This window comes from Phascolarctos cinereus, unplaced genomic scaffold (assembly GCF_003287225.1).
Source record: "Phascolarctos cinereus isolate Bilbo 61053 unplaced genomic scaffold, phaCin_HiC Scaffold_1;HRSCAF=81, whole genome shotgun sequence".
NCBI classification, from domain to species: Eukaryota; Metazoa; Chordata; class Mammalia; order Diprotodontia; family Phascolarctidae; genus Phascolarctos; species Phascolarctos cinereus.
Genome location: NW_027555514.1, coordinates 4,532,686 through 4,557,971, shown reverse-complemented (window position 1 = coordinate 4,557,971; position 25,286 = coordinate 4,532,686). Strand labels below are relative to the sequence as shown.

Sequence of the window (25,286 nt, the reverse complement as noted above, 5' to 3'; positions counted from 1 at the left end):
GTATCACCCAGTGAAGGTGTGAAACTGTGCTCTGACCTCAAGGAAGACAGTGAATAAATATGTTTTCTCCTGAACAACAATCTTTAAAAAGAAACTAAGGCTACAAGCAGCGAGGCTGAAAGTGGGCAAGTCACTTCACCCCAACTGCCTACAAAAAAGAAAAAGAGACGAAGGCTGCAAAAACAAACATACAATAGTCCCTACTCTACAGGAGTGACAAAATCACGTGTGTTTACATCCACATACACACAAACATACATAAAAATAAAACAGATACAAGGTAAGCTTGGAAGGGAAGACATCAACCCCCTGGGGGGACCAGAAAAGGCCTCTGGCAGAAGGCAGCCTCTGGGCTAAGTCCTGCAGATAACCATAGAGCTACCCCAAGAGTGCCTGCCAGGCATGTGGGAAAGCCCCCACTGCCAGGGCACAGAGACATGTGCAGGGAATAGCAAGAAGAGAACACATGCATCCGAAAGGCCATGAAAAAGAGGAATGGGGGATAAAGCTGGACAGGCAGCAAGGGGTGGCAATACAAGGAGCAAAAAATGCCAAGCAGGAAACCATGAGGTAACCAAGTTTTGTGTGTGTGTATGTATGTATGTATGTATGCATGTGTATATGTGTGTGTGTGTATATGTGTGTGTGTGTGTGTGTGTGTGTGTGTGTGTGAGAGAGAGAGAGAGAGAGAGAGAGAGAGAGAGAGAGAGAGAGAGAGAGAGAGAGAGAGAGAGAGAGAGAGAGAGAGAGAGAGAGAGAGAGAGACAGAGACAGGGACAGGGACAGACAGACAGACAGGGGCAGGGAGCCAGATCTGGGATTTAGGAGCACCACTCTGATTCATCAGATTAGCAAAAAAGAGAAATGACCAATGCTGCAAAGGTTACAGGGATGTGAATGCCTTGTGGGTAGAGCTGTGAACTGGCCCAGCCATTCTGGAAAAGCTGGAACCCTGCCCAAAAGTTATTACCCTGTGACCAAGAAATGCCTATACCCCAAACAGATCACAGAAGGAGGAAAATGACCAATAAGGACAAAAATGTGTGTAGCAGCTCTTTTTGGAGAAGCCAAGAACTGTAAAGTATGAAGAACTGGGGATCCACACACAGATGGCTCCATAAAAGATGGAATCTGAATATCATGGAAGACTATTACACCATTAAGAAATGATAAGGGGGACAATTTCAGAGAAACCCGGAAGATCTACATGAACTGATGCAAAGCAAAGCAAGGCATAGGAGAAAAAGCCATCCAATAAAGATGATCAGCGACCGCTTCGCTGTCTTTGTAAAGAACAACAGCACTGACAGGCAGAAGAACTCTGATCAAAGGCACGCCCCACCACAGCTGCAGAAGAGAGATAACAACGTATGCTGCCCACTTCCTGACAGAGCAAGTAATGGACTCATCTCTGTGCCATGATGCCAGTTTGGTTCACCTGTCAATGTATATTTGTTACAGGGGTTTGGTTTTTCCTTTCCTTTAAATTGGTGGGTGGAGGTGGAAGAGAAAATAAATTTTTGTTAACCGAATAAAAAAATTATTTCTTTCAAAAGGGAAATCCCTTTGGAGGTTGTATGTAGGATGGACTGGAGGAGGTACACACTTTAAGCAGGGAGAACAATGAGAGAGCTACTGCACTCATTAAGGGGAAAGTACAAGGACCTGAACAATGATAGTAGTAGTGAGGGTGGAATGAATTCTTGTTCCACAGAGATGAATGCAGAAGTAGAAACGTTGAGCTGGGGTGACTGATCAGATACGAGAGACAAGAACTGAGGATGCCAACAAGGTTGCCATCTCAGGTGACTGGATGGATGGTGGCACCCTGCACAGAAATACGGAAGTTCAGGAGACAGGAGGATTTGTAGAGAAAGAGAAATGAGTCCAGTTTTAAACACATTGAGCTTCTAGGAGATCCCACTGAAATGCCCAACAGGTAACTGGTGGTAGGCAAATTTGGCTCAGCACAGAAATTAGAACTGGCTATATAAATCTGGGGAGCATCTTCATCAAGCTAATTAATTATACCTCAGAGCTGACGAGGTCACCAAAAAAAAGTGTGGCAAAAAAGAAGAACTCAACTCAAGTAGCATTTCAATGAGAGGGTACAAAAAGAAACAAGAACTCAAACAGAAGCTGGCATACATACAAACGAAAAGTTAAAAAAGGAAGGGGGAAGACTTGTGGAACAGAAGACCACTTACACAGCCACCCTACAGCCCAAAAGGACAATCATTAGATAGAAATGTGTTCGATGCTGCATCCATGGTCTTCATGGGTGATCCATCTCAATTCTATTTAATCAAGATTTTGTCATTTTTTTTCTTTAAAAAGATCATGAAGACAGCATAGTTCAGTCAAGATTAAAACTTGTCATTAATGAAGTCTTTAAATGCAACAAAACTATCTGAAAAGCAAAAGAACACACAGAACACAGCAGCCTTGACTGGCGGTCTGCAGCCTGCCCCCGACACTGGGCTGCCCCTGGACCCACATCCAATGAGAACAGAGTCCACGCAGGAAGGGGGGAAAGTGCTCCTGCACATGGTTCTCCAGGCCAGCAAGGGCTCAGGAAAGCCTGTGGTTTTTTTTTTCATGAACCACATCAAATAACCCAAGCCTCTTTTGCATTGAGAAGATGTACAGCCTGAAAAGGCCTCCTGCGTACCAACATGGGCCCATCAGATCTTCCCAGGGAGCAGAGGGAGGAGGAGTAGAGAACTGGAAAAAAGCAGATGCCCACTGGGCTATGGGACAGAATGTAAGAGGAGAGGATTACTGCACAGCCAGAAATGAGGAATGAGAAATTCCCAAGCACGGGAGGACGTAGATGCAAGCAAGAGGAAAACAGAGAAACAATGTAAAACATCCATGGGAACCATGACCAAAAGGGAAGAAATAAACTGAGCCCATACAATGATAAAAACCAAGCCTGGCGCCAAAAAGGGATGAAAAAACATGCACATCCAACCTTCTCCAAAAGAAAAGGAGGGCAACAAGGTGAGGTCTATGTGCTGGTTGATTTTGCTGAAATATTTTTTTTCTTCTTTTATTTTTACTTTTTCCTTTGTTACCAGGTCTGGCTCCCTGAGTAAGGGAAGGAAAGAAAGAGGTATCTAATGGAAATGAAGGTGATGTAAAAATAGATATACTAATAACCAAACACTGCTAAAGATGCAATCTGGCTGCCCACACGTCACCTTCCGCTTTCTGCCACCACCCCATAATCCCCAATCTCTTAATGTGTTTCCAAAAGCACGCTGCCTCTAAGCCATGGGTTCTCACAGCCTTTTGTGGGCCATGGACCCCTTTGATGCCTAGAGAAGTCTACAGACCTCTCCCCAAAGTAATGTTTTTAAATGCAAACATAGGATGACAGCGGAAATCAACTATCAAAATACTTTTAAAAGCTAAGTTCACAGAGCCTAAACAAAGGCCCCTACTCCACCCCACCCCCCACCCCCCAGCAAAAGACAAGCCAGTCAAGAGCACCTGTCAGTATCCAAGTTTATCACTACAGAAGGAACCTTAGCGACAATGAGAAACTAAGGTCTAGTCAAATGCCATACAAGGCACTCCGCCAGATGATGGCCCATGAAGACAAAACTAAACAGTTCCTACTGTCACAGTGCCTCCATTCTACCATCACAGGGAAGCAGGAGGGGAAGCAGCAACAATGTGGGGTATCAGAACTGGGGATCAGAAATGGCTTCACACACAAATTCAGTCTGAAATGCAGGTCAGGAGAAAACCTGTGCAAAACCAGGAACTGGCTGGAATGGATGGCGAATGAAGCTGTACTAAGTCTGAAAACTTAGGTGAAGGCCACACTGTGAAGGACTGTACATGTCTACTTAAAGACTGTGTGTTCTAAATTAAAGGCAAGAGGGATCAGGGAAATAGTACCATCCAACATGGACTATAGGAAGGTTATTTTGGCAGCTACTCAGAAAATGCTTCAGGAAGAGAGAGACCACAGAGAAATCCACTTAGGAGGCTGCTGCAACCACCAGGCAAGAGATGGTGAAGGCCTGCATGAAGTGGGTGGCAGTGAGGGCAGAGAAAGGGATGAATGTGAGTGATGCTGGGGACAGAGATTCTACTCAATACGGCAACTAACTGGATGTGGGTGAAGAGGAGAAGGAAAGAGCCAAGGATGACTGGGAGGTTCTAACTCTGAGTGCCTGCAAAGATGATGGCATCCTCAAAAGAAATACAGAAGTATATGCTAGGGGGCAGGTTTGGGGGAAAAGATTATGAGGTCCATTTTAGACATGTCGACTATGAGAAAACTGTGGACATTCAGTGCGAGATATCCAAAAGGCAGTCTATGATCCAGAATGAAATTCAGCTCTATCCATAAATATGGGAGTCATCTGCATAGAAATAACTATTTATCAGTGAGGGCTTATGAGTTCAGAGAAAGAAAATGCAGAAAGAGAAAAGAGCTTGGGACCAAGCCCTGGGGGACAAACAGGGTCACAAAGATAGGAGGCTAACAAGAAGAAAGCAGCTCCTTGAAAACCCAAGGAAGAGCGACCACCTAAGAGATGGAAATAATCACTTGTGTCAAATACTAGAAAATGAAAAAAGAATTCAGGCAAAGTAAACGTTATCAGGCTTAGCAATTAAGTGGTCACCATTCAATTATGTGGCAAAGTGACAAGCTCCAATGAAAAACTGAGACGGAAGTGGGAAAGAAAGAGGAAGAAGAAAAGGAAAGAAGGGAAAAATATAAAACTTTTACTTCTCTAGGAGTCTGCCTATGAGAGGAAGGAAAGTTACATGGCAGTAGGACAAATGAAGGTTTTCTAGGAGGAAAGAGAACTAAAAAAGCTTGTAGTTAAGAACCAGAAGATGGAGAGAAAGAAAAGTTAAGTATTTGGTTGAATTAAGTTAAGTTAGCTAGTAAACTGAAACACTTCCCTGTTCCTTCTCTTATCTTCTCTTTCCCTGTTTCCTGGTTCTTAACTACTACAGAGAAAGCAAACTATAGACCAATTTCCTTGATGAATATTGATGCAAAAATTCTAAATAAATCCTAGCAAGGTGATTACAACAATACATCCAAAGATCTCACACTACAACCAGGGGGGATTTATGCCAGGAATGCAGGGCTGGTTCACACTACGAAAACCACGGGCATAACAGACCGTGTCATTAACGAAAACAACAAAAATCATCTGAATACAACAAGCGTTGCAGAAAAAGCTTCTGACAAAAGACAATACCCATTTCTATTAAAAAGCACTAGGAAGCACAGGGAAAAAATGGAGTCTTTTGTAAAATAATAAGTAGTATCCATCTAAAGCAGAGATCAAACATTTCTGTAATGGGAATAAACTAGAAACCTTCCTAGTCAGATCAGAGGTGAAGCAAAAATGTCTTATCATTACCACTATTATTCAACATCGTTCTAGAAATGCTAGCTATAGCAATACGACAAGAAAATAAACTGAAGGAATAAAAATAGACAATAAAAAACCAAAACAATCATCCTTTGCAGATAATGTGATGGTATACTTATAGTCTAGAGAATCAACTAAAAATTTAGTTAAAACAATTAACCACTTCAGCAAAGTCACAGGATATAAAAGAAGCCCACACAAATCATCCACATTTCTATATATTACCAACAAAACCCAGCAGGAAGAGATAGAGAAATTCCATTTAAAATAACTACAGACACTATAAAACTACTTGGCAGTCTACATGTAAAGACACACTCAGGAACCATAGGCACACAACCACAAAATATTTTTCACACAAATACAGATTTAACCAATTGAAAAAATATCCATTGCTCATGGGTAAGAGGAGCCGATTTAATAAAAAAGACAATTCCACTTAAATTAATTTATTTATTCAGTGCCATATCAATCTAACTATCAAAGAATTATTTCACAGAGCTAGAAAACATAATAATAAAATTCATCTGGAAGCACAAAAGGTCAAGAATACAAAGGGAATCAATGAAAAAAAATGTGAAGGAAGGTGACCTGGCAGTACCAGATTTCAAACTATATTACAAAGCAGTAATAATGAAAATAATCTAATACTGTCTAAGAAATACAGGGGTGGATCTGTGGAACCACATAGTAATCTAGTGTTTGATAAACCCAAAGATACAAACTTTCAGGGGAAAATTCTCTAGTATTTTGGAAGTTCGGAGGAACCTAGGAATAGACCAACACCTTCCAGCAAGATAAGTTTAAAATGAGTACATGATTTAGATATAAATGGTAATATCATAAGTCAATTAGGAAAGTATGGGAAAATGTACCTTGGATGAGGATCTGTGGATGAGTGAAGAGTTTATGAGCAAATAAGAGAGAGAGAGGATCACAGGAAATAAAATGGATAATTTTGATTACATGAAATCAAAAGGGTTTTTTGCACAAATAAAACTAATGCAGCTAAAATTAGAAGGGAAGCAGGAAACTAAATAAAAAATTTTACAGCAAGTTTCTCTGCTAAAGGCCTCACTTCTCAGATATATGGGGAGCTGAGCCAAATTTATAAAAGAGCCATCCCCCAGTTGATAAAGGATCAAGCAATACAAAAAGGCCGTTTTCAGAAGAAATCAAAGCTATCAACAGTCACATGACAAAATGCTCTAAATCGCTACTGATTAGAAAAATGCAATAAACAACCACTGAGGTACCTACCACCTCACACCCATCAGACTGGCTAATGTGACTGAACAGGAAAATGACAAATGTTGGAGGGAGGGTGATGAAGACAACGATCTGTGACAATTCCAAAAAACACAGGATGAAAAACGCTGTTCACCTCTAAACAGTCAACTGATGCAGATGAAGCAGACTTTTTTAAACTTTCTTTATTTTTCTTGGTTTTTTTCTGCAATGTGACTAAGACGGAAATATGTTTTATATGACTTCATGCATATAATGAATATTACATTGCTTGACTAATCAATAGGTAGAGGAGAGGCAGGAGGGAGGGAGAGAATTAGAAGCTTAAAATTAAAAAATGAATATATAAAAACAGAAAAGAAAAAAGAATAGAAACTCTTTGAAGGTAAGAACTGTCTTTTTTTGGCATACAAATGTATTTCGCAGTACTTAGCATAGTTCCTGGCCTATAGTAAGCAAATATTTTATCTATCTTATCTATCAAAAAGTAAACATCCAGAGGCAGCTAGGTGGTGATAGAGCACCGGCCCTGAATTCAGGAGTACCCAAGTTCAAATCCAGCCTCAGACATGTAACACGTACCAGCTGTGTGACCCTGGGCAAGTCGTTTAACCCCACTGCCTAACCCAAAAAAAAAAAAGTAAACATCTACCTTTTCCTTAAATATCTGCAGTGATAGAAAACCCATGGCCTCCCCCAGGTATCCCAACGAACTTCTGGGAACCACCAAACTGCATCAAGCCTAAATCTTTTCAGCTTGTCCCCAGTGATCTTAGTTTGGTCCTGTAAAGTCCCCCATACCACAGCTAGTCCCTCTTACTAACTTAAAGCCTTTCATATGCTTGAATGCAGCTACTGTCACCTTACATCTTCCCTCCTCTGGGCTAAACAGTCCCAGTTTTGAAAATAACAATAAAAATAGCAATGACGACGATAATGGCAGCTAATATTTCTACAGCGCCTACTGTGCACTAGGTACTGCCCTGAATGCTTCACAAACATGGCCTCCCTGCGAGGTAGCTGCTGCATTAATCCCCATTCCTAGCAGACAGCAGTGCTGGGCAAGCCCAGCACTTCCCGATTTTTCTCAAAGTATTCTCCTCAGGGTGAGCTTTCTGTAGAGCCCAGCCCTTAACCTTTCTTTTCTTGTCCCTGGGTCTTTTCTCCAACATGCTTCACCACACTTCTCAAATAATAACAGTACTACCCAGATGGAACATTATCGACGAGATAGAACATTTGCATAACATGTTACACACATTATCTCGTCTGGCCCTCCAAAGAATCCCATGAGGTTTAAGTCCAGAAGACTGAAAATGAAACATGCCGTTTGCCTCCTGTCAGAGAAGTGATGAACCTGAAATGCCAGAAGAGACAAATGCTTTTGGAACTAGGTTAAGAATTCAACAGGGCAGCTGAGTGGTCAAGAAGACCTGAGTTCAAATCCAACTTCAGATACTTTCTAGCTATATGACCCTGGGCGAGTCACTTCATCCTGCCTGCCTCAATGTCCTCATCTGTAAAATGAGCTAGAGAAGGAAATGGCAAGCCACTTTTTGCCAAGAAAACCCCGAATGGGGTCACAAAAAGTTGGAAACAACTGAAAAGCAATTGAATAGAAATAAAGTATTCGATGAGATTTTCTTCAACTAGTTGACTTTGGAAGCCAGAAGTCTAGTGAAGGAAGTCACCATTAAAAATGGTATTTAAAAATCCAATGATTTGAATAGGTCATATTTTTTCTCACTTTTCAAGTTTGAAATTTATCTCCACATCGGTAACCAAGTTATAGATTTAATACATATCACATAAATCCCAACTCCAAGAATAAGAAGGGAACACAATCTAACCTTTAGGCTAGCCCTAACAAAAGGAGTTACCATCTTCCCCTTAGAAGCAGGAGCAACAGAAGAAGAAAGAACAGCTTACCTTCGTGGACGGTAATGCCACAGTTGTCGCATTGGATTATTTCGTCAGCATCCTCACTGTTATCTCCAAGACAAACACAGCAAATCAAAATATGATCCATTTTCTGGGCACTCCAGTTTTGGCTCTTCTCAAGAATCAGCGAGTCCTAAGAATTGAAATGTTCAAACACATCATTTTTACTGTCATGTCACCAATGATTATTAAACAGAAAGATACAGTCTTTGTTCTCAATTGAGGTTTGTTTTCTCCCCTAAGGGTTATTCATTCCTTCCATGCTATATTGCTCCTGTTACCACCTAGCCCTCTTGAAATCCCACCTCACCTCTTCTAAGTGCCAAGAAGGCAGGGAGGCCTGTCCACCTAAGCAGTGCCCAAAGGTTCACAGTTAGCACTGAACTTGAAGGAAACTTATAAGTCACTTGGTGCAATGCCTGGCACTCCAGAAACCCTAAAGAAATGTTTGCTGAATGACTGATCAAGTGCAACCTCTTCTCTTATCGATAAGGAAACTGACCACCAAGAAAAGCTAAAGGAACATGGCCATGGTCACATAAATTCCTTCCTTTGTTATTCAAAACACACACCCAGGAAACTTCCTAGGAAGAAAAGGTAAAGATTCCTTTGACTAACACTAAAAGCAGGAGAGAGAGAGAGAGAGAGAGAGAGAGAGAGAGAGAGAGAGAGAGAGAGAGAGTGGGGGGGGAGAAACAGAGGGCAAAAGAAGGGGTGGGAGGGGAGAAAGAGAGAGACAGACAAAAAGACAGAGACGGAGACAAGAGAGACAGAGACAAACACAAACATGAAGAGAAAAACAGAGAGAATGCGCTTGTTTAAAGTAGAGAAGAAATACAGGATGTGACTTTCACTCTGCAGAAACCAGGATGGATGGATGGATGGATGGATGGATGGATGGATGGATGGATAGATGGAAAGATGGATAGATAGATAGATAGATAGATAGATAGATAGATAGATAGATAGATAGATATAGATAGATAGATATACAAGAAGCAAAGACTGATTCCAGGACAACATATAAGCAAGTCTATGATGTGTGTTTTGTGGCTCCAATGACCAGGCACTTCCAAAGTGCCTCCTCTCTGATGTGTCGGGCACAAAGAAGGGAACACTCTCTAATGGGAAGGAGCCCCTGTACATTTCACACCTGTTAGCTGATCAAGGGAAAGTGATACATTCTGCATTGATCATGATTCAGAGCTAGAAGGGACCCCCAAGGGCATCTCATTCTGAGGCCCAGACAGGAGACACTGGCCAATCCCAAGTCCCAAAGATGGCAAGCAGCAGGGATGGGCCACAAAGCCAGGCCTCCTGTCTCAAATCCAGCATTCTTCCCAAGATGGTGTCTGAGATTTTGAGAGGTTCAGAATGAACGAGAAGGGTGTAAAGAACCGCTAGACTAAGGAACCATGAGTGGAAGGCAAGGGAAGGCCAGTTTCAGAGGAAGCCCTTGGCATTTGAGATTTAATCTATTAAGGCCTCCAAGGACAGAGTAAAAGTAATAAGAGCAAACTTGTCCTGGCCAAACGTTCAGTAAATCTTACGTTATATACTACTTGGCAGAGCCCACAAATCCTTAAAGCCATTTCCAAGGAGTCTTCCAAAAGCCACTGAGTCTGTGCCCCAAAATGTCCCACTGGAAGGGCCCTGAGGTTTCATCAAGTCCTGAGGCTCATGAAGGTAGGATTCAAACACAAATCTCCACTGCCAGTCAGAGCAGGGATTTTTGTGAGCACTCTAGATTTAAGCTTAGAGTAGGGTCACCTCTAAAGGGCTGACCAAGTGATCTGGCCACACTGCTGGAAGCTGAGCTGAGCTAGAAGGCTCACGGCAATGTCTGACTGCAGACTGACCAGGCAGGCCTCGGGCCAAGGGACGGAGAAGTGACAGTGCGACCAGAGGGGCACTACCAAGGCAAACAGAACTGTCAGGCCTTAGAAACTAAGATAGAAAAAGGTGCGAGGCCTTCCCAACCATCGCCGATCACTATAACTCATCTTGACCTTCAAGCATTTCACCTCAACACACATAGAATCCAAGGGGAGAAACAGGGTGCTCCCAACAGACCCTCTGGGCGGGGGGGACATGAGCACCAGCAGCCAGCTCCAGCCCAGCTCACACACTAACAATCTGTAGACTTTCCTAGCAAGTTACTTCCCCTCCTGGCCCTCAGGGCCCCGATCCTTAAAATGAGGCCCTGGCTAGGGACTGACAGGGGTTGGACTGATGGGGTTTCGTCTATTCTTCCACTTTTTTTCTCTTAAAAAAAATCTCAGTTATACAGAAAGAGGAGGGGAAGGGAAACGGGGGGAAATTAAGGCTTGGAAAAACAGAAGATGGGGCATCTAGGCGGCACAGTGGACAGAGCACCCGCCCTGAAGTCAGAAGGACCTGAGTTCAAATCCGGCCTTGACACTTACTAGCTGTGTGACCCTGTACAAGTCACTTAACCCCAACTACCTTTAAAAAAAAAAAGAAAGAAAGAAAGAAAGAAAAACTGAAGATATCAGTCACTGCTTTTTCAAGGAGGGATTGGGAATAGCTGAGCTCAGTAATCTGGATCTGGAATCAGGAGAGCCTTAGGTGAAAGGTCCTTATGTGGCCTCAGACACTTACCAGTTGTGTGACCTTGGGCAAGTCACTTAACTTGGCCTCAGTTTCTTCCTCTGTAAAATGAAGACAACAACAGCACTGCCCTCCCAGGGCAGTCGTGAAGCTCGAACGAGGTAAGAATTCTGAAGAGCTGGGCACAGTGCCTGGCACAGAGCTAGCGCAGCATCAAGGGGAGCTAGTGTCATTATCACGTCTAACATTGACAGCTGGTGACCACGGACAAACCACTTACCTTCTCTGGGCCTCAGTTTCACCATCTGCAGAATGGCCAGATACTGTAGATATTGCTTACCTCACACAACTGTTGTGAGGATCAAATGAAACAGGATATGTCAAACGCTCTAAAAATTCAAAGTGCAAGGGGAATGTCAACAGCAGTGATTTATTATCACTGTCCTCACCAATGTGGGGACTCTGTGAACACTGCCACAGCTCTGGAGTCTCACAATTTAAGTACAACCTAGAGGCCATCCTAACATACCCTGGGCAGCACCAACAGCCCTCCGGCAGAATCCCATCAAACCCAGTGACTCTTCAACAAAGCAGTTACCCTACATGGCCAAGAGAAAGCAGCAAATGATAATGGCTCCTTGAGCAACCTATGCCATATCTGATCAATCAGCAATCAACTAATAAACATTATTAAGAACCTACTACGTGCCAGGCACTGTGCTCAGCACTGGGGACACAAAGAAGGCAAAAACCAACTTCTGCCCTCCACGAGCTCACCATCGAACAGGGGAGACAACATGCATAAATACATACAATGCAAGCTACACACAGGAGAAAGAGGAAATGGTTAAAGAGGGAAGGCACCGGAATGAGGGGCAGTCAAGGAAGGCTTCCTGTAGAAGGGGGGATGTCAGCTGGGACTCAGAGGTCGGGAGTCAGCGGCTGAGGAGGAAGAGCGGTCCAGGCCTGGGGGACGAGCCAGAGAGAAGGCCCAGAGGCAGAAGGAGAAGGGTCTTGTTCAGGGAACAGCCAGGAGGCCAGTGGGTCACCGGACCAAAGAGTATGTGAGCGGGCAAAGGTGAAAGACTGGAGAACCAAGAGAAAGTGACATCCCCAAAACCTGGAGAGAAGAGAGGCTCAGGAGATTAATGGTGCCCACTGCAGCAGTGAGGTCAAGGACAGGGAAGATGGAGACAAGGGCCTCAGACTTGGCAACTCAGAGACAGGCAGGAATTTTGAAGAGGGCAGTTTGGGCGGGACGAGGAGGGCAGAAGCTGGATTATAAGAGGCTAACAGAGTGAGAGGAGAGAAAGCAGAGGCACTGATTGCAGACAGCCTTTGTGAGGAATGTCGCCACAAAGGGCAGAGGAGACACAGAACAGTAGTTAACAGAGCCGGAAGGAACAAGTGGGGATCTTCTCAGGATGGGGAAGACATGGGCGTGTTTGCAGACTTTAGGGAAGGAGTCAGTAGAGAGGGACAGAGTGAAAAGAAGTGACAGAGGGGAGACAATCCATTGGAGGAGACGGGGTGGAATGAGATCCCATGTGCAGGTAGAGGGGTTGGCCTTGGCCAGGAGTCAGGCCACCTTATCATGGGAGACAGGAGCAAAGGAGGGGAGAGAGAAGCAGAAGGTACCTGTGTGATAGGAGATGACAAAGAATGGGGAACCAGTAGAGAAATGTGGTGAAAACCTAGAGAGCAAAGAGAAGCCAGGTAGAGAACGGGGTCAACAAGGCTGAAGGCCCAAGAGAACGCCATCCAGTGTGGCCACCAAGAGGTCAGAGGTCACTCTGGGGAGCAGAGTTTCAGCTGAGTGATGAAGCACTTCAGAAGCTAAGCTACAAAGGGTTGAGAAGGAGGGAAAGGAGAGGCAATAAAGGCAGCAAGTAGAGATGATTTTTCTTCTAGGAATCTGGCCAAGAAAGGGAAGAACAACAGGTCGAGGGGGTGGTAGATCTAAAGCAGGATTTTTAAGGACAGAGAGATACGGTTATGTAGGAGGACAGCAGGGAAGAATGACTGAAGGGAGAGGTAGAAGATTTGAGAAAGAGGAAATAGCTGAGAAAGCGACCTGCAGCAAGGGATGGGCAGGGAAGGGGTGATCAATTCCCCTTATTCCCACAAATCCATTTTCTTGTTTCTCCATTTCTTTTCTTTCCTGAAAAAAAAAAAGCCATGTTGTTATGTGGGAATTCCTCACCGTCCCACACAGCACATCACCTGCTAGCTGAGAGAAAGCCAGCAAGTCCTGGGAAAGGGGCTGCCTCAGTGTGGGGTCACCAGCTACAGGGAAGACCAAAATGCATGCAGAGCAGCCCTCCAACGCGATCATTCAGGCTCCGAAGCCTGCAGCCTGTCACACCCAGTGACTGGCGGTCTTGAACGAGGACAAAGAAAACCTGCCGGATGCACCTAGGCTCAATTCAGGAGGCCTGAGAGCACACACAACTACTCACAGGCACCCCGCCCTGAGCACTGTCCCCATTTAACCTCTAATGGCCCCACTCATTTATCACCAGCTTTTGCTCAGTCTTCAGGGCCCAGGTTTCAATCTCGCCTCTAACACTGTCTTTGCAACCTCAGGGGACTTACACACTCCCTGGACCTCAGTTTCCCCATTTGTAAAATAAGAGCGTCAGACTCTGACATGGCCTCAGAGGTCCTTCTTCCTCTAGACCTAGGGTCTTCTACGATCCGCCGAGCTCCTCTCAAGTGCTACCTTCACACGAGGCCTCCCTGATTGGCCTGGGGACACATCATTCGGAAGGGCTGTCTTATTTCTGTCCTTGCACCTCCGCGCCACCTATGGGTACCGTATCTGCCACATGGCAGGTGCTGAGTAAACACCTGCTGAGTGACTGAGTGATCTGTGATAGACTGCTCGTCTTCTCCAGCCTCCTCCCTCCTCTCCTCCCTCTGTATGGGCTACGCAGAGCACACTATTTGTTCATTAAACTAACCTCTCTTCAGAGGATTACAAACCCTATACAAGAGGCCATGTTGTGCATTAGGTTATATGTGTGTGTATCCAAGGGAAGAAAATCTGGGACCAATTCATACAAAATGCAATTAAAATAATCCTGTTACCTGAAGAGGAAGAAGAAATATGCCAAGAAATGTTCAAGCCAATATTTCTTCTTCTTGGTTCCTAAGAAGATTAAATTCTCAAGAATCTGAAATAATTATCCAGTACAAGAAAACCCCAAACTACACAACAGAGACTTTTTTCTCCCTAACATCTATCATGTTCCCACTAACGTGATTTCAACCATCCCCCAACTAACTCTTACCTAAAACTCTGAATTCCTGAAGGGGGGAAAACTCTTGATTGGGAAGCAGTCACTATAGAGACCACGCTGCTCTCACTAAAAGCTCACTGCAGGGGAGACCTTCAAAGCTTCAAAATGGAAATTATAAATCTAACCCAAAACACTCAATTTCTGTGGAGCTCAAAAACAAAGAGAGAGCGCCTATCTGATTACACTGAGCTTGAGGACCAAGACATACACACAGAAATTCTACTAAGATCACTATACATCTCAGACTGCCCTCAGAGGAAAGGGAAAATCTCCTCAGGAACCTTGATTCAAAATTATAAAAACTGCTGGGCATCATTGAGGATAGGAGCCATGGCAAAAGCTTGCCCCTGTCTGAACTCAGCATGATAGGCCAGACCCCAATGGGGGCAGCAGAAGCCCTCAGCAGGTCAGAAGACCTACTCAGTGACCAGATCATCGTCACTGCAGCCACTTCAGACACCCAGAAACTGAAGCTGCCCATTTCAGCTCCAAAGTCACCAGGGCTCCCCTTGGATGGCTTTCATAGAGCCAGGGGGGCAAAAACAGAAGATTAGCAAACAGAAGGAAGGCACAAACAAGCTGACCCTCTCTTTTAACAGAATTTTACTTGGGGTCCCAGGGTGTAAAAATTATCCTTGGTGGTGGTTAGAGCCTCTCTCAAATAGGAGACAGTGTTAAGCACCAGTCCGTATTTCCACATGGGGGAGAACAAAAGCTATAAGACCAGAGCACACTTTGCAGCCAAGCGTGCACTTTTCTCTGCAGCCCATTAAGAAGGGGTGGGCCCTCAGAAGGCCACAGCATTTCTCACAACTGCCCCTTCTAAACCCACGAAACCTGTAAAAGAACTTAGACTTCCAAGTGCCTTCGATTCTCACATATCAGTTCACAGCTGGGACATCACCACTGGCTAGCTCTCTATAAACTGTACACAGGAAATATCAATCCCAAGCTTGTCTCCTCCCAGCACATGGGTGCCACCTCCACCTATGTCCCATTTTCCACGCTACCTGTTGGTGCGCTCAGAGAGGACATTAGTGCCGGATGATAACAAAGGTCAATCTACCCACACCTGCACGTTCACTGCGTGCACACATCACTAAATGACATCAAGCGCCTGTACTGACAACTAACCACACCTCCACATGCCATCCATACTCTGCCCCAAAGACCAGTTCTCCTCAAGGTGAAGATGACAACAGAACGACACCTGGTCACTGCAGAGCACGACAGGCTGCTCTTCTGGGAACGCTGCCGACCCTGGGATGCACTGGGACCCAGGTGGATCAGCCAGGTCCGACTGCGAGCCCCTCTATCACCTCAGACAGTAAAGGTCCTCTCGTAACACCAGGGAAGGCCGCGAGGAGGCTACACACCCTATGTGAGGATCACCAGAAATGTTCCTCAAGTTGTATTAACATCAGAAACAGCAAGGGGGCTTGTTTAACCCAATTCAGTGAAATGATAGAAACAAAAGAAAGTCAAGTTTTTAGTCAAGAAGTGACTGAAAAACCTGTGAACAGAAGCAATGGCAGACTTAACTACTCAGTAGTTATTTAATAATATTATTATAGACTGCTACTAATAATATTATCATTATTAACTGCCCTGTAGTTAAGTAGGATGTTGCAAGCACATCCACATGTAGCACGACATTTCGCTCAATTTTTCTGTTGAGAAAAATAAACACGTACACAGACAAACACACAGATACTGTACACGCCAAAGTACCGGAAGGACGTTTTCTTGACTGGCGCATCTCGGGCCCCTAACTCTCAGGAGGACTTCCCATCAAAGAACTGGGTGATTAGTGTAGCTCTGTCCAACTGGTAACAATATTCAGGAGGGAAATGTTTGGTGTTGGCCTTTCTTTGCTGAACAACTATGTCATGAGGAATCTAAATATAAGGACCATATTTAAGCAGTCGAGTAATTTTAGGACATGTTTTTAAGTTCACATAAACCTGAGCTTGGAATCAGATGCACCCTTCTGGCCAAGATTTGGTGCTCAAAGAAAGAGGAATGCACATTTTAAATAAAGCTAAACAAATTAAAAACAAAAGAACCTGGGGGAGGGGTGTGCTGAAGGGGCGGGTCAAAGGTCCCTGGGGGTTGGGGAGGGGCTCTGTGGGAAAAGAGCATCCTTGGACTTTACCAACAGGACTCATCTGGTGCTCAGGACAGCTCTGGGAGGCAGGGGCCCTCACAACAGGCCGTCTCTGCTGACAGCCAGGAGCAATGAGGGGACTGCGGTTTTCCGGGGCAATGCTCAGGCCGGGGCTCCCACGGCTGTCCAGGGAAGCCTCTTCCTGTGACCAGTCCCCCCGACAGACAGATAGATACCACAGAAATCAGGATGCTCTACCTCATTGCTCTTGCTCTGAGAAAGGGTCAGGCTATCATTGGTCAGTTCCTCGTCGTCTGCACTGTTCCTGCTGAGTGCCTGGCCTTTCCTCTTCTTGCCCGGCCCGTCACTGGCAGGGCTGCTGTGATCTTCGTCATTGCCTCCGTCGTCCTCGTCCTCGTCGCTGCCACTGCCGCCGTCCTCGTCGTCCTCGTCATCGCCGTCGCTGCCCTCTCTCCGCGAGGAGGCCTTGCCCTTCCTCCGCGCCGCGGCCGGCCGCCAGTCATTATCGTCCTCGCTGTCGTAGTCGTCCATGTCGTTCAGCTCCTCCATGGACACAAAGTCGAGGAGGGGCCGGTTCCTGCGCAGGTTCCACTTCTTGGGCTCGCTGGCCTGCTCGTCAGGGGCTGCGGGGGGCACAGCCCCCTCGCACCCCGAAGCTTTGTCCTTCTCCTTCCGCTTCTTGGGTTTTTCTTCACTCTCCTCCTCCTTCTTCTCCGTCTTCCCCGGGGCTTTCTCAGCCATGAGAACGTCTTCTTCCACGGAGCTCTTCAGCAATTCTGCCTCAACTTTCGCTTCTTCAGTGAGATCTTCCTCCAGGACATTTTCTTCCGAGTCACTACAGGACCCTTCTCCACTGTCCTTCGAAGGGTCTTCACTTCCATTCCCACTCCCTTCAGAATCTGTTGAAAATATGAGAAAAAAAAACCACACATATGTATATACATACACACACACACACACAACGCTGACACAAATGAAGCCACCAAAATTTGTGAATAACTTGCAAAATGATATAGAAACACATTTTTAAGTGAAAAAAAACGACCAACACCCCCAGCCTGGTCAGACCCCACACGAGAGAAAGCTTGTTCAGTGGCATCCACTGCCAAGGAGGCCTATGTGCCCTGGTGAGCCAAAAACCACATGCCCGCCTGCTTGGACCCCTGTTCATGGGCACGTCAAGGTCACCACCAAAAAGAAGTGCAAATATCGAGTCTTCCACAAATTGTAAGTATGAACACAGGCCAGATCTTTAGCTTCTTGCATCTTCTTTCTGGACACTGTTCTGCCTTTCTAATTAAATATCCACACAGAACAAGAAGACGTAAGAGAAAGAACAGCCAAAAGAGTCTATTTCCTTGTATTTTTCTCTCTCTCTCTCCCCGTCTCAGTAGCCAGCTGGAAACCAGGCCCTGGCTCTCAGACCCAAGGACCAAAAAACACCTCGGACTCACCCCCACCACTCTGATCATACATATTCTCCTGGACACCTTACAAAGTGCAAGGAGTCTGGATCTGCAAAGGCCCTGCAAGCTTGGGATTACCTTACTGATGATGCTGCTGTCCTTTTCCATCAGGGGCTACGAAGCAGCTAAATGCCCAAGCAGGACAGTTGTGGGACTGCAGGGTGGTCCTCAGACGATCTACTATTTCATCAATGGGAGCACTCCCCACCAAAAACACAGTTGCCAACCCCACAAGATGGGTGCACCGTCTCTGGCCAGACAGCTTATCCCCTAGGAAGCTGACCTTGTGACTTCAGGCCTCTTCCCCTGACCTGAGGCAGGGCCCCACACCACCCCCCACCGGGCCCCATCCACCACCCCCACCAGAATCTGCACTCTGCGGACAAGCCCTCTGGGAGCCAAGGTCAGCGCCCTGGCATGGGCTCTGGAGGGGGACACCCCAAATCACATGCCCTGCAGAGGTGAAGAGCAGGTGAGGGCTGGGGTTTGGGAGGCCCTGTGGGCCTGCCTACTCCTAACCAGCCATTCTGTTCACTGCCAGGCCCTTGCAAGCGGCCCAGCCATGGACAGGAACCCTCCTTCTCCATTGGAAAATCTGGCCTGGAAGGTAGGAGTCAGAAGCCTGGATTGTGGACCTGGCTCAGCCTCCACCTTATTGTGCGACCTCAGGCAAGTCACTAAACCACTCGGGGCTTCAGGGTCCTCATCTGTAAAAAAAAAAAAAAAAGACACTAAACACCACGATCTCTAAGGACTTTCTGGGAGCGCCAAGAGGCAACGATTTCCTTTGGCTCCTAAATATAAGATGAATCCAAAGTTCACAAGGAATAAGAAGCAAAGAGAGGGAAAGGGGAACCATAACCGTTGGCACCTGTGGCTCTGAAAACCCAGATACAAAGTCCTGCGGGGGCTGCCGCATTTTCTACCCCTGGACACGAGAGCGTTCCCGGCCACCAAGTCCAAAGAAGGTTCCCGCCTGCGATCCTAGGGACTTTGGGGGCTGCCATGGCCCACAGCTGTGTGTGTCAAACTCTCACCACACATCACGTCATCTCCAAAAAACTCACCCACTCTTGGTTTCCAGACACTAGCTGGCAGCAAGAGGGAAAAGGACAGCCATGCATTAAAAATGACATCGATCCTTCTACAATTAGTACCTGGTCTCAAAGAGGGGCTAGGAGAAATACCAGCTGAACACTGCCGAGCTCAAAGGGCCTGCAAACCAGCTTCGAGACAAGACAGACCACAGACACCAAGCAGCTGTGCTCTGGGGCCTGCTTCAAATACCTCCCATCTGGTCAGCCTCAAACACAAATAATCAGAAAGTGAACCGTGTCGTCCATCTACAGTTATCCCAAAAGATGAAGAGGGCAACATTGTCTCTCTCACGAACAGAATCCTTGAGAGGCCCCAGGCCGTGCTTCTAGAAATAAATCCTGTAAAAATAACTGGTAACAATGACTTAAAAGTCCAACTCCCTGAGACTGCTCCATCTTATAAAAATTATATTCTAGCCACTTTCATTGAAAAGGTGAAACCACCACAGTTGTGACTCTGATTTTCACAATTAATACTATTTCTTATACTCTGTCTTCTGGGCCTTTGCTGGGAGGTGAGGGTCACTCAGAGATTTGAGGGGAAAGGAAGTTTTTCCACTTAACCAGCATGCCTGCCAGCCTTATGGCTCCCAAAAAAAAAAAAGGTAAATTTTAAGAATGTACTTCAGACAGACATGTTGGTCCTTAGTCACATAACCAATTCATCTTCGGGATTAGTGGGGCAATTCTCAGTTCTTCAGGATCTGAGATTTTCTTCGCTGTGGTTTAGCTACTGTTGCTAATATTCAGTAATTTTTAAATGCTAAATTGTTAAGTAATGACTTTTATCAGGTTTGAATACTAGTCAATAAAAGGGATTCAAATGATCTTGAGCAGGTAAGTTTCTATGTGGGAATTACTCTCCTATAAGCAAATCAAGTTTCCCTATAAATCCAATGCAAATCCCTAGCTTCATTTAAGCAAGAATTCTAATTTTCTCAGTCATAAGAATCTCTCCTCAAAATTGCTACTTCTATAATGAAAAAATATATAGTTAAGGAGTCAGTAAACTACCACTAATCACTCCTTCAAGATGTTGAATAATAACAATAATAACACCAATAGCAAACATATCCATATTAAGTATATACATGTGGTAGCTAGCATTTTAATACTAGTGAGCATTTATGTAGAAAGCTTAAGGTTTGCAGCACACTTTACATGTTATCCCATTTTATCCTCTCAATAACCCTGGGAGACAGGTACTATTATTATCCCCACTGTATAGATGAGGAAACTGAGGTTGACAGAGGTAAAGTGACTTGCCTAGGGTCACACAGCTAAATAAAGGTCTGAGGCTAGACTCAAATCTTCCTAACTCCAGGCCCGGAATTCAATCCACTGAGTCACCTAGTTATCTCTTCATCTATAAACTAACCCAGCCAATGTTGACCATCAATGTCATTAAAATCAATACTTAAATTTTCCCCACAAGAATTTCTTTCAAGTTGAAAATAATCACTAATCACATTGACTTAGTTTCTTCAGCGGGTAGGTGTCAGGCACGCTCTCACCAGCCAGATGAGGCTCTGCCCTTTGTCACTGGCGACATCCCCACCTTCTCCCCACTGCCCACACTGGTGCTCTTAGGGCCAGGGATGACTCCTCCCTCCAGCTCCCCCATGTTCAGCCAGCACCCCAATCCTGCCCCTTTCTACTACCTCCACTAGCACCTAATCACCTCTACCCTAGATCACTCTGTGGAGGTTCCGCATTGGAAAAACACTCCTTCTCTGACTCGGAGGATGGAACGAGCTTAAGCAGAGATCACTGCCATTCAACACCACACTCATCACATCAGGTTACTGCTTAAAAACCCTTGAGTTCTGTACCCCAGGAGATTAAGTACAATGGCTTAGCGTGCATCCCTGAGCTTAACTTCCCTCCCACAGCCGCCCTCCATGAAGACCCGACGCCAGCCCCAGGAGCACACCCCCTCTCCCTCCACACCACCGAGTCCTCTCTTGCTTTCCTTGCTCCCTTGTACAGACCATCTCCACCACTATCCTCATCAGAAAGGCCTGGCCCCTTTTTCTGGCATCCACAGACCAACTAATTAAGCCTTCCCAGACTTTCCCCACCGGGGGAATATGGTGAAAAGGTTCGGGCTCTGGCCGGGTGGATTCACCAGACGATCGCTGATGGCCTGGTATGTTTCTGCTGTCTGTCTGTGGCATAGATACGTGCTCTCGTTCAAAGATCTCTGCCTTGTCTCCCCGACTAGACAACAAGCTGCTTGTGGGGAGGAAGCACCCCTCGCACAGTGCCTGGCAGCGTTTCTTGCACATTTCAGGCGCTCTCTAAAGCATAAAAGCGTCCCAGATTGACTGTCCTCAAATTATTTTATGGGCAAATGAACCACATGAATATCCAGAGGGGATGCAAGTCCTCAGGTATGCTTCTCCATTTCAGATTTTTAATACAGTGACTTTCAATGTAAGTAATATAAATGTATCCAACATACTCCACCTGGCCACCTGAAAAGAGAGGTTTTCTCAATGTTCATTTTAATCTATTTTCGTATTAAGACAAGGTCTACTACTAATAAGCGTGATGATGGTAAGGGCAGCATTTCTACAGCTCCATCTCATGCCTGGAACTGTGCTAAGCACTTGACAAACAGGCCCTCCCTGGATCCTCACAACTGCCCTGGGAGGTCTGTCCATGAGTCCATGGGGAACATGGGGCTGGCAGAATGAATACTAACATGGATCTGCAAACTAGGTACTCAACTTTTTTGTGTTTTCAGCAGTTTACTCACAAAACCGGGCAGAACTAGATTCTATAATTTATTTTCTTGGTCAGTTGTTAGGATGGTGAGCCATTCACCCAGAAGTGAGCGATCCATCAAACACAGTAAGCTTACTTTAGAAAAAAGAAAAGAGACAATCCAATCTAATGATTTTCCGTGTATATTTTAAGAGGGCCAACAGTTCCCTGAGATATCTTTAGAGGCAGGATTTACAACAGGGTGGAAGATATTTACTAAAGACTAAGTTGCAGACACTGCGGATGCAACATTACAAAATGGTTTCTGCCCAGCAGGGGCTCACACAATCAATCTCCTGGCACGTAGTAGGTGCTCAATAAATGCCTACTGTCTGAACATGTACACAGAATCAAATACAACCTAGATAGAAAGACATTTCAGAAAGAAGGGGCCTGGCAATTGGGAGCACCAAGCGGGAGGATCAGGAGAAGCCTCGGCACTGAGATAAGCTTGGAAGAATTCAGGGATGGCATGAGGCAGAGCACCGCAGGCATGGGGATGGAATGCTGGGCATAGCAAGTGGGCGAGTGTGGCCGGAACCCAGAATGTATACAGGAGAGGAAGGTCAGCTAGAGGCAGATCATGAAGAGCCAGCGTCTGTATTCGATCCTAGAGGCGACAGGGAGCCACTGGGACTCGTGGAGCTGGTGAGTGACCTTGTGAGACCTGTGCTTTGGGAAGGTCACTTGAGCAGCCACTGTGTGGAGGATGAACTGAAGGGGGTGGGAGAGAGGGAGGAAGACAGAAGCAATAGCACAGACAGGCAAGAAGAGATAAGGCCCTGAACAAGGGAGGTGGCCACGTAAGTCGACAACAGGAGACAAGAATGAATGAACCCTGGAGCTTGACAAGAGGTGAGAAATAAAGGGAGTGTTGAGGCTCCCTCTGAGCATGCAAGCCTGGGAAGACACTGAACGCAGAACCAGCCAAGTGTGGAAGTGGGAAGGGCCAGGAGTGGGTGGGAAAACGAGTTGTTTTGTTGGCCACTAAGAGTCTGAGACGTCACAGGATGGTCAGTGGGGATGTCTGGCAAGTGATCCATTTGGAACCATAATGTGAGAGAAGATGGCTGGAGAGGCGGATTTAAGATTTATCTGCAGAGAAGTCATACTGCCCGGAAACTGATGAGATCATGGGAAAAAAAAGACAGCCCAGAACAGAGAGGGCCGTACACGGATGATGACACCACACAGGAGAAGGGGCAGTCGGGAGGGCAAGAGGACAAGAACACAGCAGTGTCCTACAACCCAGAAGGAGGGGGTGGTCCACAGTGTCCCAGGCCACAGAAGGGTCAAGAATAAAGAAGACAGATAATGGGCCCTGGATTTGGAGACCTTGCAGAAAGCATGAAGTGAGGAGTGTAGAAGTGAGAAAGCCGTGGGGGAGGAGGCAGTGAGCACAGACAGCTTTTCATAGGAGTCTGGCTGAAAGGAAGGAAACACATACCCAGAATGACAGCTTAAAGAACGAGGTTGTGGCAGAGGAGTTTATATATAATTTATTTCACTGCCTCAAGCCTTATCCTCATGGGCAACGACCTCCATTTCAGAACTATTCATGTAAGAGTTCTGCCTTCTGCCAGACTACTTGTGTGCGCGTGTGCATAAATAACATATATGTGTGTGTATATATATACGTACACATATATATATACACACATATATATATAAATGCTTGTGTGCATATATATATATATACACACACACTCACACACACATACACGCGCATGTGTACAAGTGTGTGGGGGGGCTTATGCACGTGTGTGCGTCTCTTATACTTGCACACTTCTCTCGGGTCCAAGCAGAGAGAGGACCAGTCCGGTCCTAGTGACGGAGACGGCGCACCGGCAATCCTAGCAGGCATGGGGGCATCGTGCCCACTGCTTCCCTTCCAATGCCCCGCCTGCTCCAGGCCAGCTGCCCCCGGGTGCCTGAGGGCTTAAGGCCTGAGGAGGGTCCATCCAGACCTACCCTCCCCGCCCAGGGAGCATTCCACCCCCTCCCCACCCAACTAGTTTTCGCTAGCGACCAGCGGTCTGGGGCAGAGGACAAAAGAGGCGTGGAGGTCCCCAAGCGACCACTAGCTCTCCCTTGGCCCGGGGAGGACGCGCCCAGCTTGACCCCCGAGAGAGGGGCCTCCGGCCCGGACCGACCCAGAGGATCTCCTCCATCTGTCAATCACATGGATGCCCCGCTCTGGGCACGGCCTGCCCCCAGGAGCTCCCCAGCCCGGTCCAGGGAAGGGCGCACCTGGCGGGGGGCCGGGGGGGCAGTCCTCCCTCGGCCCGGGAATTACCTGAAGCATCGCCCACTTTAAAGTCGCTGTCATCGGAGCTGTCATAGTCGAGCGCCTCGAGCAGGGACGCGGCCAAGGGCTTCACCGGCCTCCGCTTGGAGCTGCGATCCACTGCAGGGGAGAGACACAGGGGGCGTCACGCGGGATGGCGGAACACGCGGTGCCCCCGGCCCCGCCCCCGCCCCTCCCCCTCCCCTCACTCACTAGGGCCGGCGTCAGGGACGCGAGGCCGGGGGGCGCGCGGGGAGCCGGCGGCGGCGGCGGCCCCGGAGGAGGCGGCGGAGGCCCGGCCCTGGCGGCCCGGCCGTCCCCACGCGCGACCCACTCCGGGCCGCCCCGCGCCGCGCCCCCGCCCGCCGCAGCGCGCGCCCGTCTCCGCGCCCGGGGAGGACGCCCGCAAGAGGCCCACAAGGGCACGGGCCCGCACCGACGGCCGCACACAAAAGGCCGCCCGACCAGCGGGACGCGGCGCGCGGGGCCCAGGAGGGGAACTGCGAGGATGGGGAGCCGGGCGCGGGCCGGGAGGGGGTGGGACCGCAGGAACGGGGCCCAGGGAGCAAGGTGCGCCTGCGTCTGGGGGCGGGGCCGGCGGCCAGGAGAGGAATGCGCCTGCGCGGGAGGCGGACCCGACGAGGGGAAATGAGTGCGCCTGCTCCGGAGGCGGGGTTAATCGAGGGGGCGGAGCAAGAGAGCCGAGCTGAGGAGAAAAGGCGAGCGCGGCGGAGCTGAACTTGTCCAGGAGCCGCACTGCGCCTGTGCTTGGGGCGGGGCCAGAGGCCAGGGGAAACAAGGTGGGGAGGAGCCAAAGGAAGGGGTGGGAGGGAGCCTGCGCCTGGAAAGCGCTAGGCTAGGCATGGAGGGAGGAGCCAGAGGGGAGGAGCGGAAGCGCCCTCGGTCTGCCTGCTGCCTTTGTTCTGCTTTGCTGGCACTGCTGCCAGACTTGCTGGGTGGTGAGCGGGAGGACCGAGGCTCCCCGCTTGAGATTGGGCCTGCGGACCCCCGAGAGGCCCATGGAGATGGAGAGACTGGCCTCTGAGATGAGGATTTGGGCGCTGTA

The 25,286-nt window shown here is 47.2% G+C and overlaps 1 protein-coding gene across 6 annotated transcripts in view; it reads right to left on the bottom strand.

Annotated features, from left to right (window-relative positions):
• Positions 1 to 25,074, bottom strand: part of PHF14 (PHD finger protein 14) — a 174,904-nt gene extending 149,830 nt beyond the window's left edge. For 5 of the 6 annotated variants that reach the window (XM_021000090.2, XM_021000091.2, XM_021000089.2 and 2 more), the window contains exons 1-4: positions 24,434 to 25,074; positions 24,230 to 24,340; positions 16,839 to 17,500; positions 8,589 to 8,733 (exon numbers count right to left, since the gene is read on the bottom strand). In XM_021000090.2, coding sequence (XP_020855749.1) covers positions 8,589 to 8,733; positions 16,839 to 17,500; positions 24,230 to 24,340; position 24,434 — 919 coding nt within the window. In that variant the 5' untranslated portion in view covers positions 24,435 to 25,074. Of the gene's footprint in view, positions 1 to 8,588; positions 8,734 to 16,838; positions 17,501 to 24,229; positions 24,341 to 24,433 lie in introns of those variants that run through there. The other variant, XM_078150631.1, reaches the window with a different exon arrangement.
• Positions 25,075 to 25,286: the final 212 nt, after the last annotated feature.